The sequence below is a fragment of the Brugia malayi genome (assembly GCF_000002995.4).
Source record: "Brugia malayi strain FR3 genome assembly, contig: Bm_v4_Chr1_scaffold_001, whole genome shotgun sequence".
In the NCBI taxonomy this organism is placed as follows: domain Eukaryota; kingdom Metazoa; phylum Nematoda; class Chromadorea; order Rhabditida; family Onchocercidae; genus Brugia; species Brugia malayi.
Window position 1 is genome coordinate 3,373,468 of NW_025062475.1, and position 14,422 is coordinate 3,387,889.

The window sequence follows — 14,422 nt, forward strand, 5'->3', positions numbered from 1 at the left end:
ACTGAACTGAAGTCACACTCATGTCTTTCCTTCATTACTTTTTATCTGCACATTCTTTTTCTGATCTCTTCTCATTCTGACCTTTTTTATTATTTGTATTTAATTTTGGTTGCATAAGATGATGTTTTTGCCTCCATTTTCTATCTTTCTGATAAGTAAACTACTGTTCTAATTCAAAACAAAGAAAAGTACTTTTTTTTTTTCTGTCTCATTTTAAATTATTTCAATAATATGTTAAAATGTTTAAGTAATACTTAAGCAAACAATGATTATAAAAACTTACTATTGATAATAATTAATTATAAACAATTAATGAAATTAATAAACTTTGCAATTAATAATTATATTATTTTCACTGTATTTTATAGAATGGTAAATTGTCCAATTTGTTTGGAAGCTGATAATGGACTAATTGCATTTGCAGCATTAAAATGTGGCCATGTATTTCATCGACAGTGCATTTCATCGTGGTTAGCGGTTCGTAGAATTATTTTCTTATTTCAGAAATTTTAACAAATTTGAATAATTGCAATTCAGTATTAAAAATGAATATTAGTTGCTAAAGTATTTGTAAAATTCAAAAAAAAAAAAAAAAAATCTTAGTTAAATCGAACAAACATTTAATTTTATTATTTTTTTTTGTTAATTAAAAAAATAGTTAAAATGAGATTTTTAAAAATTTTAGTAGATGATATAAGTATTGAAATAAATATAAGAAAAAAAACGGCAGATTCAAATAATATCTATTAGATAATTTAATCTTAAATATTAAGGACCAATCTTTGTTATTATTTTTTTTTCTTTTTTTAAATCGATTAATCTGTAGATAAATTAATTTTTATTCATCTATAGCTTTCATTGATTAATTTCAGATTGATAAAAATACCAAGATTTGCCCAGTATGCAGAAAATCTGCTAATAGCTTTCTAACTTTATATTTTTTTAGCACGGTTAGTCATTTTATGCTAATTTTGCTTCGCAAATTAAGTTTTATGAATGTGACATAACTTAATTAATTAGCAAATTGTTAATGCTAATAAAATAATCAGCAAATAATAAAAATTAAATTTTTGTAGAATATAAATTTAATGTTTTCAAAAATTCCTATCAAAATATTGCTTTAAAATTAATTAATTTTGATTTAATGAGTGAAATTTTTTTTTAAGGTATATGGTTGAAAAATTAAATTAAATATTTTGCAGCAAACTGACAATTATTCTGAAAGTGAAAAACAAATGGAGAAAAAAGTGTCAAAAAAACGGTATGAATATTTTAAAATTTAGATTTTTTTTCAAAAAACACAAAAAAAAAAGGTAAATACATGAAAACTGGCTTTGAAAAAATCGTTTTTTTTCTTAATTAAAATTATTTAAATTAACATTAACACATTCGTTTCAAAGAAAAAAAACTGTCCGTTAAAGTTTTTTTCAATTTAAAATTTTCTTCTCTCTCATAAATTATTATTATATATATATATATATATAATTACTAATTAAAAAATATAAAATATAAAAAATAAAAAATTTAAGAAATTAAAAAATAAATATATATATATATATATAAAATTTTCTCTTTCTCTCTCTCATAATTATTTTTAATTCAGTTATTAATTAAATTTTATCACTTTATTCAGTTATTAATTAAATTTTGTCACTTTATCAGAATTTATCACATTTAATTTTTTTTAGAAATAAGAAAAATTTTCCAACCCACCAACAATCTAGCATACATCACTACGAGCTTCGATCAATCAGTCATATTTCAAATACTGGCAATCCTTATTGGCTACGAATTCGACGATCATAAAATTTCATTATTTCACAAAATAATACATTACTTAACTTATTGATTATTTCATATTCAGTGCTTTTTAAACATTTCTCATCTTATTTGCTAAGTACTTTTTTTTTTTAGAGAATTTTTTAAATTAACTTTAATATATTGTAAAAATTTTTAATAATTATTGAATAATTTCATTGCAATTACATTAACTGTTTACAGGGAATAATGAATTAATGAATGTTCGCAATAAAAAAACGAATGAAAATAAAAAAAAATTTTTTTTTTTTTTTAAATCGCACTGAACTAGCAAACTTATTTGTATAATTTTCAATGATATCTTTTTTTTTTTTTTTTTGTATAGAACTTACTGATTTCTTCTTTTTGAAATTGTATTTCAAAACGTTAGGAATGGTATAATTAATTGCATTGATATTACTGATATATCACTGATAATGGAAAATGATGATCTCTTGATGGAAAATAATAAATGGAAAATTATGATCTTTCTTTTTCGTTTTTTTTAATTTTTAAATGATAGATTATATGATATTGTAATTTGATACTTAATTGATATCATATTCAGCAATCTCTCAGTGAATGTACCGAGATTTCTTGTAGTGTTCTAACATTCTGCTAGTTTATTTCCATTACTTTATCATTTCAATCCTAATGATAACAATGATTTTACCTCTTCTTTAAACTAATTTTATTCTATTGCCTTTTTTTTTTTTTTTTTTAACTGTAAAAATATAAATTTCAATTATGTGTATGTGCATGTATGTGGTGTGTGTATGTGTATGTCTATGTGTCCGTGAATTTATGCATCTTTTGAAAATCCCAATTTTTGATTATTTATTAGTTGGTTATAACAATTGTGTTCAAATTTAAAAATTATTTTTAAAGTAGTCAGAATTCAGCAAATAGAATGTGAAAAAAAATTTTTTTGGAGACAGAGAAATTCGTCATTTTGCGTCACTTTAGTAACGTTACAAGTTGCTCTAAAACTGTTCATAACCATTTTAAGTTTTATTAAATGATAGGTTTATCTTTTAATGTTTTGTTTAATTTAATTTAAACTATTGTTTAGTAATAGTTTAAATTGATTCTTTTATAGTCGAAAATAGTCACTTAAAGAAAATATTTAAAATATATGTATTATTTAGCAATTGAAGATTGGACGAAAATAATTTTTCAATTTAAATTTCATTTTATTTATCACATTTAGATATTCAGATGAAATAAGGTCAAATGTAACAGTCCAAACAGTTTAGACTTAATGCAAATTAGTATTTGATACTAATGTTTGTTGTTTATATTTTTAATAAATTGAGATTTCAAAAAAAAAAAAAATGTAGATTTGTTGATTTATTTTTCAATTGTTATTTAAAGAATTTTGAACTTAACAATATTCTTCCAATTGATAAATTGGTATTTTCAAAATTTATTCAGTATAATCTTCTTAAATACATTTTTTTTTTTTTTAAATGCACAATGTTTTAGAAGTATTTTAAATTTCAGTATGTCAGAATTAGCTAACTTTTGAAATTAGCTATTACTAGCAATGATTCATAAAATTTTCATCTAAATTTCGAAATTTATTTCTTATTCAAATTTAAATTATTACATTTTAGAAATATTCAAAAAAAAATTTTTTTTTTTTTTTGAATTTTATAACGAACAAAGCAAAAATTGTTTAAATTCCTTATAGTCATTAAATGCCATTTTAAGTAGACATTTCGGCATAATATGCATTTTCACTGCAATTTTCAATTCCATTTAATAGGACAAATCTATGCAACGATTCCTTTTTGTCTCCTCTCGGTCCTTGGTATTGCCAAAAAGTCTAAATGATAATATACATTTGTTCTTGATAATATATGATAATGATAATTGTAGTGATAGCATCAATACTATCACTTTATCACTATTCACATTCATTCTGAGGATTGTACCTTTGACCTTTTGTAAAAGAAGCACAGTTGGCACAAAGGTAAGATGTTTCAGAAACACTTTTTTTTAAAAAAAAAAAACGTTAATAAACGAACAAAATCACTTTTTCGCATCTCTCTGTATACAATTTGAATGAAGAAAAGAGAGAGAGAGAGAGGGAGAGAGAGAGATAGAGAAACAAAGATAAAAAAATTGTAGAAAATTTTTCGATAGAGCTTGTACTATACAAATATAATTGCTATTCAACAGTTGAAATTTTATTCATGATACTTTTTGCTTCTTTTTCTTTCTCTTGTTTTGAAAGAAAATTTCATATAAAAGAGATAAAGAGAGAGAGAGAGAGAGAGAGAAAAAGAGAATGAAAATTTTATTTGAAGGACAAAAAAATGAAAAGAGAAAAAATAAAAACAGAAGAAAAAAGTTTGAATTATTACTGTTTGAATTTATCATTTAGTTATAGCAATTTAATCTTTTTTCAAAATTTAATTTCAAAGTGAAAAAAAAAAAAAAAGAAAGAAAAAAATTGAAAGAAAATGAAACGATTCAGCAACATTACCAATTTATTTCCTTCCGTCTCACTATATCGTACAAAATTTTTCTTTTCTGAAAAATTCTTGTTATCACTGTCGTTTATGCTTCTTTTTTTTTTTTTTTTTCTTTCCAATAATGCAATCAGTTAGATTTATTTTGAAAACTGGTTTGTTTCTTTTTTTTTTTTTTTTTTTTTTTTTTAAATTAAATCTTCAATGAATATTTGTATTGATGTGGCTAATAAGAAAAAGCAAAATGTGCTTTTTGCATTTTTTTTTTTTTCTTTAAATGAGTTAAAAAATGATGAAAAATATTTGTGGCAACAATTGTTCTTTTCCATTCAATTCAATAATTCTAATTTCATCTTCGATCATTCCATGAAAATTTTATTCCGAAATGAAAATTTTACCTGATTGTACACTTTCCTTGTCTCGTTTTCTTCCAAACATTTTATGTGACAGCAATATGTATTGGGTGGGACATTTCAGCTACCTGTTATATACCTTTTTCATAAATATCATTGGTTTTTCAAAAGAGAAATACCTGCTTTATAAAGATGCTGTAAATACTTTTAATGTGAAACAATTTTCTAAAATGACATTTTGTACAGTTTCCATTGTATTGTAACAGTAGGTTAGATGGTAAGGTAAGATGAATAAATGCAAAATAATGAATTGAATAATTTCCTTTTCTTATCAAATTAATCAATCTAATCTTAACATAAAATTTTTATGTTCAAATTTTCTGTATAAAATTAAAATGTTAAAAGTTAGGAAATTGTAATTAAATTTTAGGAAATTAAAAAATATATGATAAAATATAATTTATTTAATATTTGAAAATTTTTCAAGTTAAAACACAAAAAAAAAATTTTTGATCTATATTTTAAAAAAAGAATGAAAAGAAAGAAAGAAACTACAAATATTTTTTTAGCATTTTGGAAAATTTTAGAATTACATTTTGACTGAGAAAATTTTTCATTTTATTTCAGAATTGATAAAAAGTTTAACTTAGCCTGTTTTGGTTGTATTATAAAATGTTATACTCTTTTCATATTATTATCATTTCATCAATTTCAATTTTTTTCTTTCTTAACTCAAAATTTTGATGTCATAGAATTGGAATTGAAAGGCACTTATTTAATTTAGTATTTAATTAAATTACTGTGATAAGATTACAGGGAAAGAATGAGCACCAAGTCAATGATTGGTATTGCAACGGCCAGTTGCGCCTGTATCATTGTCATATCAATGGTCGCTGTTTGTGTAATATTTAATGAAATAAACAATTTGCATGACGATGTTATGGATGAAATGGGCGTCTTTAGAGTTAGTAATTTTATGAATGTCAAATTTCTAATTTAGATTTTCATTTTTTTGTTGTTTTATTTGTTTTACAATTTATAGCAAGTTTATTTAAGAATAGAATTAAGAAAATGTTAATTATTATGTATTTCGTTTTTTTCAAATAACCATTATCAAATTTGAAATGTGATACTATGATAATAGCTATTGAGAATTCATGCGCAAATGATTATGTTTACCGCTAGATTATTTGATCATTTACAGTATTATAAAAAGTTTAGAAGTAGATATATGAAATACTATTAGATGAATTAATTAATTATGATAATTTATGAGTATATGATAATTAAGAAGGATCAAATTCAATATTCTTTCAGACAGTTGCAGATGATACTTGGGAAAGAATAGTAATGCTTCACTTTGGTCCAGGTGGTCGTCGACAAGAAACATTCTCCTCTTTGATTAACCGATACAAACGACAATTCATTCCACCACCACATTGTCGTTCGTTTTCAACTTTTAACATTAAATCAATAAAACAAAGGAAAATTGAATTAAGCCAAGATTGATTTTTTCTTTAAATTCTAGAAATTATTTGGAGATCAGTTCCATTCAGAAATGTGCAGTTTGGATAAAATGATAAAATTTATTATAGAATGTCAAGCGCCAGAATTATGTCCACCGGGACCACCAGGACCACCAGGTGATAAAGGTCTAAGAGGTATTGATGGACCGATTGGCAACGATGGTAGAGACGGTGCCAGTGGTGTATCACTGTTAGCGACATATCACTTTCCTGGTGGTTGCATAGAATGTCCTCCGGGACGACAGGGACCACCTGGACCTAATGGTTTAGAAGGAGATTATGGAGCCACAGGACGTCGTGGATCACTTGGAATACCGGGTAAAAGTGGACAACGTGGACCAGTTGGACCACCAGGTGAAATGGGTGAACCAGGACCTGATGGAGCACCTGGAAGGCCAGGATCACCAGGAAGAGATGGAAAGCGAGGCATTGGACCACAAGGACCGAAAGGACCAACTGGACCAAGAGGACCACCAGGTTTGCCAGGTCCGGATGGAAACAGAGGTGCCGATGGTGAACCAGGAGAACAGGGAATGGAAGGACGACGAGGAAATGATGGTAGAAAAGGCAATGATGGACGTCCTGGAGCGGTATATTTGACATTTTTTTTTAAGAATTTTAAAATTACTTAAATTTTTTACATTGCTGTTCTTTTTAAAATGTTTAATGATGTATCATCACATTTAACTTTTTATGGATAAGTAAGATATTGTTTCGTTCTTCCACTTGACAACTTCATAATTAGCATATAATATTTTAGCTTGGTAGGCCTGGTCTACCAGGACCAGATGCTCATTACTGCCCATGTCCACCACGAAGTTCAGCTTACCTAACGAAGATACATTGACGATAATCGACTCTCTCTCTCTTTATATATACATATATGCTCATTCAAACGGTGACATGGAAATATTAAATTTCTTTTTTCTCAACAAATATTTGTCATTCTGATCAAAGTGACGTGGAATTCAACAATTAACAATAATTGATATGATGAAGCTCAATAAATATGGTGCAAAATAAAACACTCCATTTCGCATAAATTTTCGCCTATTTTTGTTTACACTGTACGCTTTTAATATCAGATAAAAAAAAAAAAACTAATAATGGAAAATTGATTTCATAAAGTATTTGTGATAATTATAAGAGTTTGATGGTGCAAATGTTAGGTAATTAAACAGTAATTAACATAATAACAGCTAATGTTAACATATTTAATTCTTATAATATATTACATTAATACTACTCATTAAGTAAATGTTCAAATTTTCAAAAATTGGTTTATGAAATTCCATTTTTTTTTCTTCTCCAATTTTTTAATGATTTAGCAAAAAATACACAAATTTCATTGGGTTATTAGTAAAAGTAAAGAATTAAAAAAAAAAAAAAAGAAAGAAATGAAGAAGGAACTAAACATTGACCTTTAAACTTAACATGAAAAATCATTTTTTTTTAGACTCTTTGATGGATTTATTGCTATAGATGCTATATGCTTTTTTTTTAAATATTATCTCCCTCAATCATATACAGTGATTAAACTGCTTTACTGATATTTAATGAATTAAATAATTTTTAAATTACATTACTGTTAATTATCAGTAAGATGAATGCAATATCAGCAAAAGAAAATTTCCAACATATCACTCATATATCTATTTTAACTATTATCTTTTCAGAACAATCATTTGTCAAAAATTTTAATCACTTCGTTTTTGTTTTTTGCTCTCTTATCAATAACTAATCATTGAATATTACCAAAAAAAAAACCCTTTTTAAACATATTAAAAGCAACTATTAGATGGATTATTTATAAACAAAAATTAGTACAGTTAAAAAATATCCCTCAAAATTAACAAAATCATCAAACTTTTAAAATAACTTTCAATATTAATACAAAAATCTCTCGGAGGGATCATAATTTTCATATCGATTCGATTCAGGAATTCATTAAATTTAACACAGGACATCTAAACAGAGCGCGATCGTAATATCCTGTAAATTCTCTTGCAAATGTTTAGGTTTTGGGTATGTGCTTGAGGTTTGTTTTATTTCACTCTACACGTGTTATCTTTTAAAATTACCGTACAGAGGTCACGTGCGTAAATTTACTCTCCCATACTTCTAACAGTAATACTCTTTAGAAATTAATAGATTCTGTAAAAAAGTTTTTATTTTGGTGAAAAGGGCCGTGTAATTTCAGCACTAAATTGGTTTCAGTTCTTTCCAATTCAGTGTTTTGTTTTTTTTTCTCTATAATCTAATATACATTTACACTGCATGTATGGATTATTTCCATGTGATTAAACAAGTTAGATTCGATTTGATGGTATTGTTTGCTGTATTTTAATATAGTGATTATATTAAAAATGTTAAATTTTTTAAATCGTTGTCCATTTATTCTTCTATATCTTTTTGCTGTAAAGGTTAAGGGTTTTTTGTAAACGTCTGAAAAAAGCTTAAGCCATTAGAAGTAATCATAGTTTCGTTTGATTTCTCTCATTCTTTCTTTTTTTGAACACAATTTCTTAAAGTTATCATTCTTGTGATTTTCTTCAATGATATATTTTTTGTCATATCGTGTAACAATTGCTTCAATCAGATTTCTTTGAGAACGGCAGAATATGGATGAAGAAGAATTACTGTTGGAAACACCGAGTACATTTGTAAGTTTATGCTCATGTTGCATAGTACCACACGGTATTTTATGCAAAATCTTTTTCAACTTCTTTGGTAAGCGTGAATACTAGTACTACCATATTTATTTATGAATTGACCTTTCTTCTGGGTACAAGCTCGATTGTCGGGTAGTTTGAAATTTGTTGAAAACAGTTCCGTGACTCATTATTATCATTGTCAGGATGTTAGTAACTTAAGCGAGTTGGATGAGTCGGCAATTTTGGGTGATGACGATATTCAAGAGGAAGGAAGCATAAAAGACGAGATTGTGGAACATCATGAAGAAACCGAAGAACTTGATTATGATGAAGATTTGGAAGCCGAAAAAGCACCACGTTTATCGAAGTTCACTTCTGAACGGGTATAACTTCCAATATTTGTTATGTCTTTAACTTTTAAAGTATCTCTTATGATGATACTAGCCTTTGAATTTTAGACGATAATGCAGAAACGTTCTTTGTTGAATGAAGCATCGTCAAAAAGGGATGAGCAAAATCGAAGTGCTCCGACAAACAGTGCGTCAGTCAGCAAATCGGTAACACGTTATACTTTCTTATATTCTCATTATATATCTTTTTTCTTCTTTTCATTCGCGCTTTTTGTGTTGCTGGATATTTTTAGCAATAAGTGTTTAGAATTATATAGGAATTCTCAATTGTAATTCGTTTGTTTTGATTAGGAAGCATATTATATTTTGTCATATTGATACATAATTCCAAGTACTGGTTATTTTTTATCCTGGGTAGGAGAAAACTACCAAAATACTATGTAATTTTAAAGGTTAAGCCGATAAGTTTGGAGGATAACTTGTCTCGATCATCTCAAGTGCATTCGGTGAAGAACACGACAGGCACAACTCGTGCACCGAAAGTTTTCATTAACCCTCATCACAGAGGCGTTCTGAGACCACAAGGATCAACACCACATAGCTGTGAGGACACTTTTTAATTTGATAGTGTTTAATTTTTGATTTGATTTTTTTCGTCTGTTTTCATGAAGCAGTAGGCACAGCTGAAATTTTTGTATATGTCATGAATTTTTTAGATTCCTGTAAGGTGTCTTTTTATGGTAGTTTTAATGTAATGCCCTGTTTTATGTCTCTTGGCGTGCATTTTAGCGGATTGAAGAGTTTGTAGCTCTTATTACATTTTTTAAAGAGGGTACTTTGATGAGACAAAGTCTATATCATTGTAGACTTCCATTAAAATGCTGCAAACAATCAATTTCAGGCTGTTGGAATTTTTGTGTGAGTCTTAGATTCTACAATTGTTATTTATAAGCCTTTTTAATCTTTATTAAACTATTGCAGTACCGTTGCCATGGGAAGCGGCAGTTAGAGTACCTAGTGTACCAGGTTTACGACATCCGGTAGCCCTTCCACTACCAAACAGTGTCACAATGTTGCCACAAGTGTCACATTCAGTCCCTTTTCCTGTAAGTTTTTTTTTTTTTTTTCTGGACACATTGCTAGCATTTTTAAAGGGAAATATCGCTAAGAATGTAAAGTTTGAAATTTGCGACACAGTTAAGACATTTCTTAATATTTATAAAATAACAGTTATGATATTGTGTAATACTTTTGTGGACATTCATCGAGAGTGTTCTTTAACACATGGATTTAAAATGCTAACTATTAACGTTTACCAGCTAGTTGAAGCTATGATTCTTTCGAACAAATTTCATTTAGTTAATCATATTTAGCGTTTCATAGGTTGCTTTGAAGCTTCGGAAATAAGTCGTCTATATACACTATCGAAAGAATTAAATCTTATATTGTCTTAAAATACCCAAAATACATGAGTGATTTCCAAATGCCTCGAACAAATGTCATAGATTTAAAGTGTTTCACCGTAATTAAGACTTGTGATCTTTTAAAACTTTAGTATGTATTTAAATTATTTAGCATTATCCTTCTACATGTATAGTCTGTTAGTTCTAATTTTGACAGATGTTTTAGATTGTTCCATCATCATCCACAGATTTCTCGCGTCCACCACCCCAAATCATGCCACTTCCAAATTATTCAACACCACCTCCATCTGTTTATCCTAGTCAGTTTATGGCAGAGTCTCTTGGCTTAATTCCATCCGTTGGACAGTGGGATCAAATGGTGGAAGGTTTTTTGCGTCGTACAACGGCTCATAGCAGATCTCGTTTCTCACGTTCACCACGTTCTTCCTCTTCTTCACGTTCAAGGTTTATCTCATAGATTACTTTTATTTTTGAGTTATTTTGACTAGGAGTGTTTTTGTGACACTTGCCAAGTTGATTAAATCATCTGTAAAATTTAATACAGTAATACCAGAACTCAGTTAATTAATATAATAAATAATAGGAACAAGTAGAAAATTTTTATTTAAAAGTGCAAGGTACACTATGGTGGTCATTACAGAAACAACTAAATATGAAAACTCTTTCTACGGTAAAAAATTTTATGAGATTTAATTCGTAGGTCGCATTCTTATTCATCGCATTCCTCAAGTTCTACAGTATCTTCGCGTTCTTCATCACGTTCGCCTTATCGCCGAGTTCATTCACGCAGTCGCCGTTCATCTTCACGTCGTCCGTTCAACCATCGTTCAAGGTTGGAATTTCTAATGTTACTGGTCATGTTTCCTAATTGGTGGCATTCAAAACTTCAATATGTATTAAGTTTAGAGGCTTATTATTGAGTTTAGGTTCTATAAGCTTTTTAGTCTAATTGCAAAAAGAAGGTCACGTATACCTTTTATGTATGCTATTTTTTCCTTTTTTTTTCTAATAATATTGATACTCTCAGGAATGAAGTGATACGTCGACGTTCCAGAGACCGTTTGAAAAAATCTGGCGATGGTCATAGAGAGTCGGTATACCATTATGATCGTACTAGAAATCGTGCAAATGATGTAGCGAAGCAGGTCAGTGGATATCTCCGAATTTTGTTGTTTCTAATACTTCAGAGGTACTTTTTTTTTTGTTTTTGAACTCTTAATTGCTTCAGGAAAAGACTATGGAATGCGCGAAAGCAATTGGTTTAGACAGTGAATATTTGACAAAGCTGGAGGAGCAGAAAAAAATGCGCGAAGTGATTTTACGAAAAAAAGAAGAGCGGCGTATTCAAACTGTTCAACGTCTTGGAGGACCAATTTCTGCATCCGACCAGAAGTCTATGCGGCAGTTGAACCGTACCAGTAATTTCGGTGAACGGCGACTTGAGCACAATCGAAGAATGGATGAAGAGCATTCCAGCAGACGAAAATTTGACAGTAGGATGCGAAAAACTAGTGGAATTCGAAATGGAAGAAAGGAGCCTGTGAGTGGTACAAGTAGTGACGTTTCACGAGAAGCCGTTAACGTTAACCGACTAGAAGCATCAGTTTGTGCGGAAAAAGGTGTAGCTACTAATAGTAGTGTCATACAAAAAATGGAACCTGCTGTGGTCGGAAATGATCCCAATATGGAGCAAACGGCTGCAAGAGTTACTGCAGTTACATCAGTTCGTCGTGCTAAGCGAGAAAACGAACAGAATCCGGAGCGAACACGGAAGAAGAAAGCTTATTTGGCTGTTGTTATCAGTTCATTGAATCAGGCTCCGATCAATGTAGACAGAATCAGGATCATTGCTGAGACTATTGGGCCTACTAAGGTATCGAAGTTTTTTATCGTAAACTTTTTAGTAGGGAACTATCTTGATTGAATAGCGAGTTATATATAATTATATAATTAGATTAGTTTATATAAATACAATTAAATTAAGCGCTTACTGAATAAAGGATTCTTCCTCCATGCTTAAAAGAACGAAATCATATTTCGTTGAAATCTTTAGAAAGTGTGGAGATCGTCGGAGAATACCGTATCGCTTATTTTTGAGGAACATGAGAGCGCCAAGAAATTCATGTTTCATTATCACAAGTTTGTTCATTTTTATTATCATATTTTATACTTGCTTTTATCAGATATGTTATGGTATGTTAGTTTAGCATTTCTTCCCGATCAGACTGTGATTGGAAATTTGAGAATTCACTGCAGGACGGCGTACATAGAACAGATGGAAGCATTTTGGAAGAAACATCACGTAGAATTATTTTGATCAGTTAGTAAAGTTTATAGAAGCGTTTGTTGTGTAATGTTCCCTTATGAAGTTTCTGGCGAAATTCCTGTAGCTACTATTATTGTAAAGGTATTTACTATCTTAACTTATTAAAAACAAGTGGTGAGAAGATCTGTGTATCCGTTTATTGCTTTATTTACATCACTTTTAGTCGAGTAATCCACGGTGTACAACTTGCTGTAACGCTACAAAAATTGTTCGCTAATTTGACGGAACTTCCATGATGAATGCCTCGGTTGCCGTTGGTGAGATTTGCTGAAATTCTCTTCAACGCACGAAATGAACATTTTTATTGGGTAGCTATTTATTTTGAGCGTTATCTCTTAAACTATTGGCATTATCATCAAATTTATGAGCTCGAATAGCTACAGTAAGAAAATATTTTATAAAACTAATTCAAATGAGATATCCAAATTGGGTTCCATATCCACTATGTGTGGTTTTTTTTTTTTTCTTTTAATATGGTCTTGTAAAAGAAATAGTGATTGTAGAGTATATTGATAATCGATAAAGTATTATAATCCTTGGTTTTTTTATTTTTGATGTCACTGCTTATATTTATATTCAAATTATTTGCACTAGAGAATAACCGTTCTTATTTTTCGATTTTTGATTCCTGGAAAAGTGTAATTTTGATAATAAGTTTGTTAGTGCTATTTTACTGTTTCAATTATTCCTTAATTGTTTGCATTGATGAACAGTGGATGATTTTATTTTATTATTTTGTTATCCATTTTTCATTTTTTAAACTAGTTTTTTGTTGGTCTTTGACCTTCTTGCAAGTTTTAAAAGCATAATTTTTCCGAAGCTTGAAATCTCTATTTTTTGGGAATTTATCAAGTTCTTGCTTACAACCAACAGTAGTTATTGAATGATGAAGTGTTTACTTGCATTATTATTATTTTTTTTTTTTTTTTTTTTTTTTTTTTTTGCTGCATTTTTTTCTTTGCAGTAGATGTTTGACTTTAATCCTCGTAAATTTTGGAAGTCTAGTGTCTTAAAGCTCACAGTTTCCATTCTATGTTTATTTCAAATGCGTCCTTCTAACAAAATCTCTTTACATTGACAAGTGAGCGATTTAATATATTCTGATGTTTTGATGTTGTATTTTTCTTTCTTTTAGCACGTAAATCATGGTATTTTTTGACTTTACTCCTTACAAATTTCGAAAGCTTAACTTCTCAGCAAGTTACATTCCTCTTCCTATTACTTTATTAAATATTTGTTCCCGATATATTAAACTAAAATATATTTTAAGTAGATCTGGTTGGGTGTTGATTCAAAATGTAATGTTTAACATTTCTGATGATTTACTGCTGGTCATGCGTTTCATCCATAATTTCACGTTGTAACAAGTTGTGTTTTGCGTTTAACTTTAACTTTTTCGTAAAGTATCATGATTTTTGCTCGAATCAAGAAGCATTACTTGTATCTTTCGATTAAGTCGGAATATAATTTGGAGAAAATTGACTTTGTATTGTTTGTTTTTGCTCTTAAAATTCT

The 14,422-nt window shown here is 28.6% G+C and overlaps 3 protein-coding genes across 4 annotated transcripts; all 3 read left to right on the forward strand.

The window, feature by feature from the left end:
* Nucleotides 1–369: 369 nt before the first annotated feature.
* Bm283 (Uncharacterized protein) lies at nucleotides 370–1,806 on the forward strand (the record flags this gene model as incomplete). 2 transcript variants are annotated; one of them, XM_043076401.1, is made up of 4 exons in its annotated part: nucleotides 370–477; nucleotides 873–950; nucleotides 1,203–1,261; nucleotides 1,689–1,806. In XM_043076401.1, 4 exons carry the CDS (start codon nucleotides 370–372, stop codon nucleotides 1,804–1,806), a joined length of 363 nt encoding a protein of 120 aa, XP_042932335.1. The 2 variants fall into 2 exon arrangements, with proteins under 2 accessions (XP_042932335.1, XP_042932336.1); XM_043076402.1 differs by having other exon boundaries at nucleotides 432–470.
* Nucleotides 1,807–5,450: 3,644 nt separating this feature from the next.
* Nucleotides 5,451–7,000, forward strand: Bm9021 (Nematode cuticle collagen N-terminal domain containing protein; the record flags this gene model as incomplete). Its single annotated transcript, XM_001894035.2, has 4 exons — nucleotides 5,451–5,591; nucleotides 5,945–6,071; nucleotides 6,223–6,743; nucleotides 6,914–7,000. The coding sequence occupies 4 exons, from the start codon at nucleotides 5,451–5,453 to the stop codon at nucleotides 6,998–7,000; spliced, it is 876 nt and encodes a 291-aa protein (XP_001894070.1).
* A 1,774-nt stretch (nucleotides 7,001–8,774) lies between these two features.
* Nucleotides 8,775–13,143, forward strand: Bm7517 (Uncharacterized protein; the record flags this gene model as incomplete). Its single annotated transcript, XM_043076403.1, has 11 exons — nucleotides 8,775–8,816; nucleotides 9,011–9,190; nucleotides 9,266–9,364; nucleotides 9,610–9,760; nucleotides 10,139–10,263; nucleotides 10,787–11,025; nucleotides 11,282–11,413; nucleotides 11,609–11,726; nucleotides 11,810–12,454; nucleotides 12,635–12,720; nucleotides 13,071–13,143. The coding sequence occupies 11 exons, from the start codon at nucleotides 8,775–8,777 to the stop codon at nucleotides 13,141–13,143; spliced, it is 1,890 nt and encodes a 629-aa protein (XP_042932337.1).
* Between the last annotated feature and the right edge of the window lie 1,279 nt (nucleotides 13,144–14,422).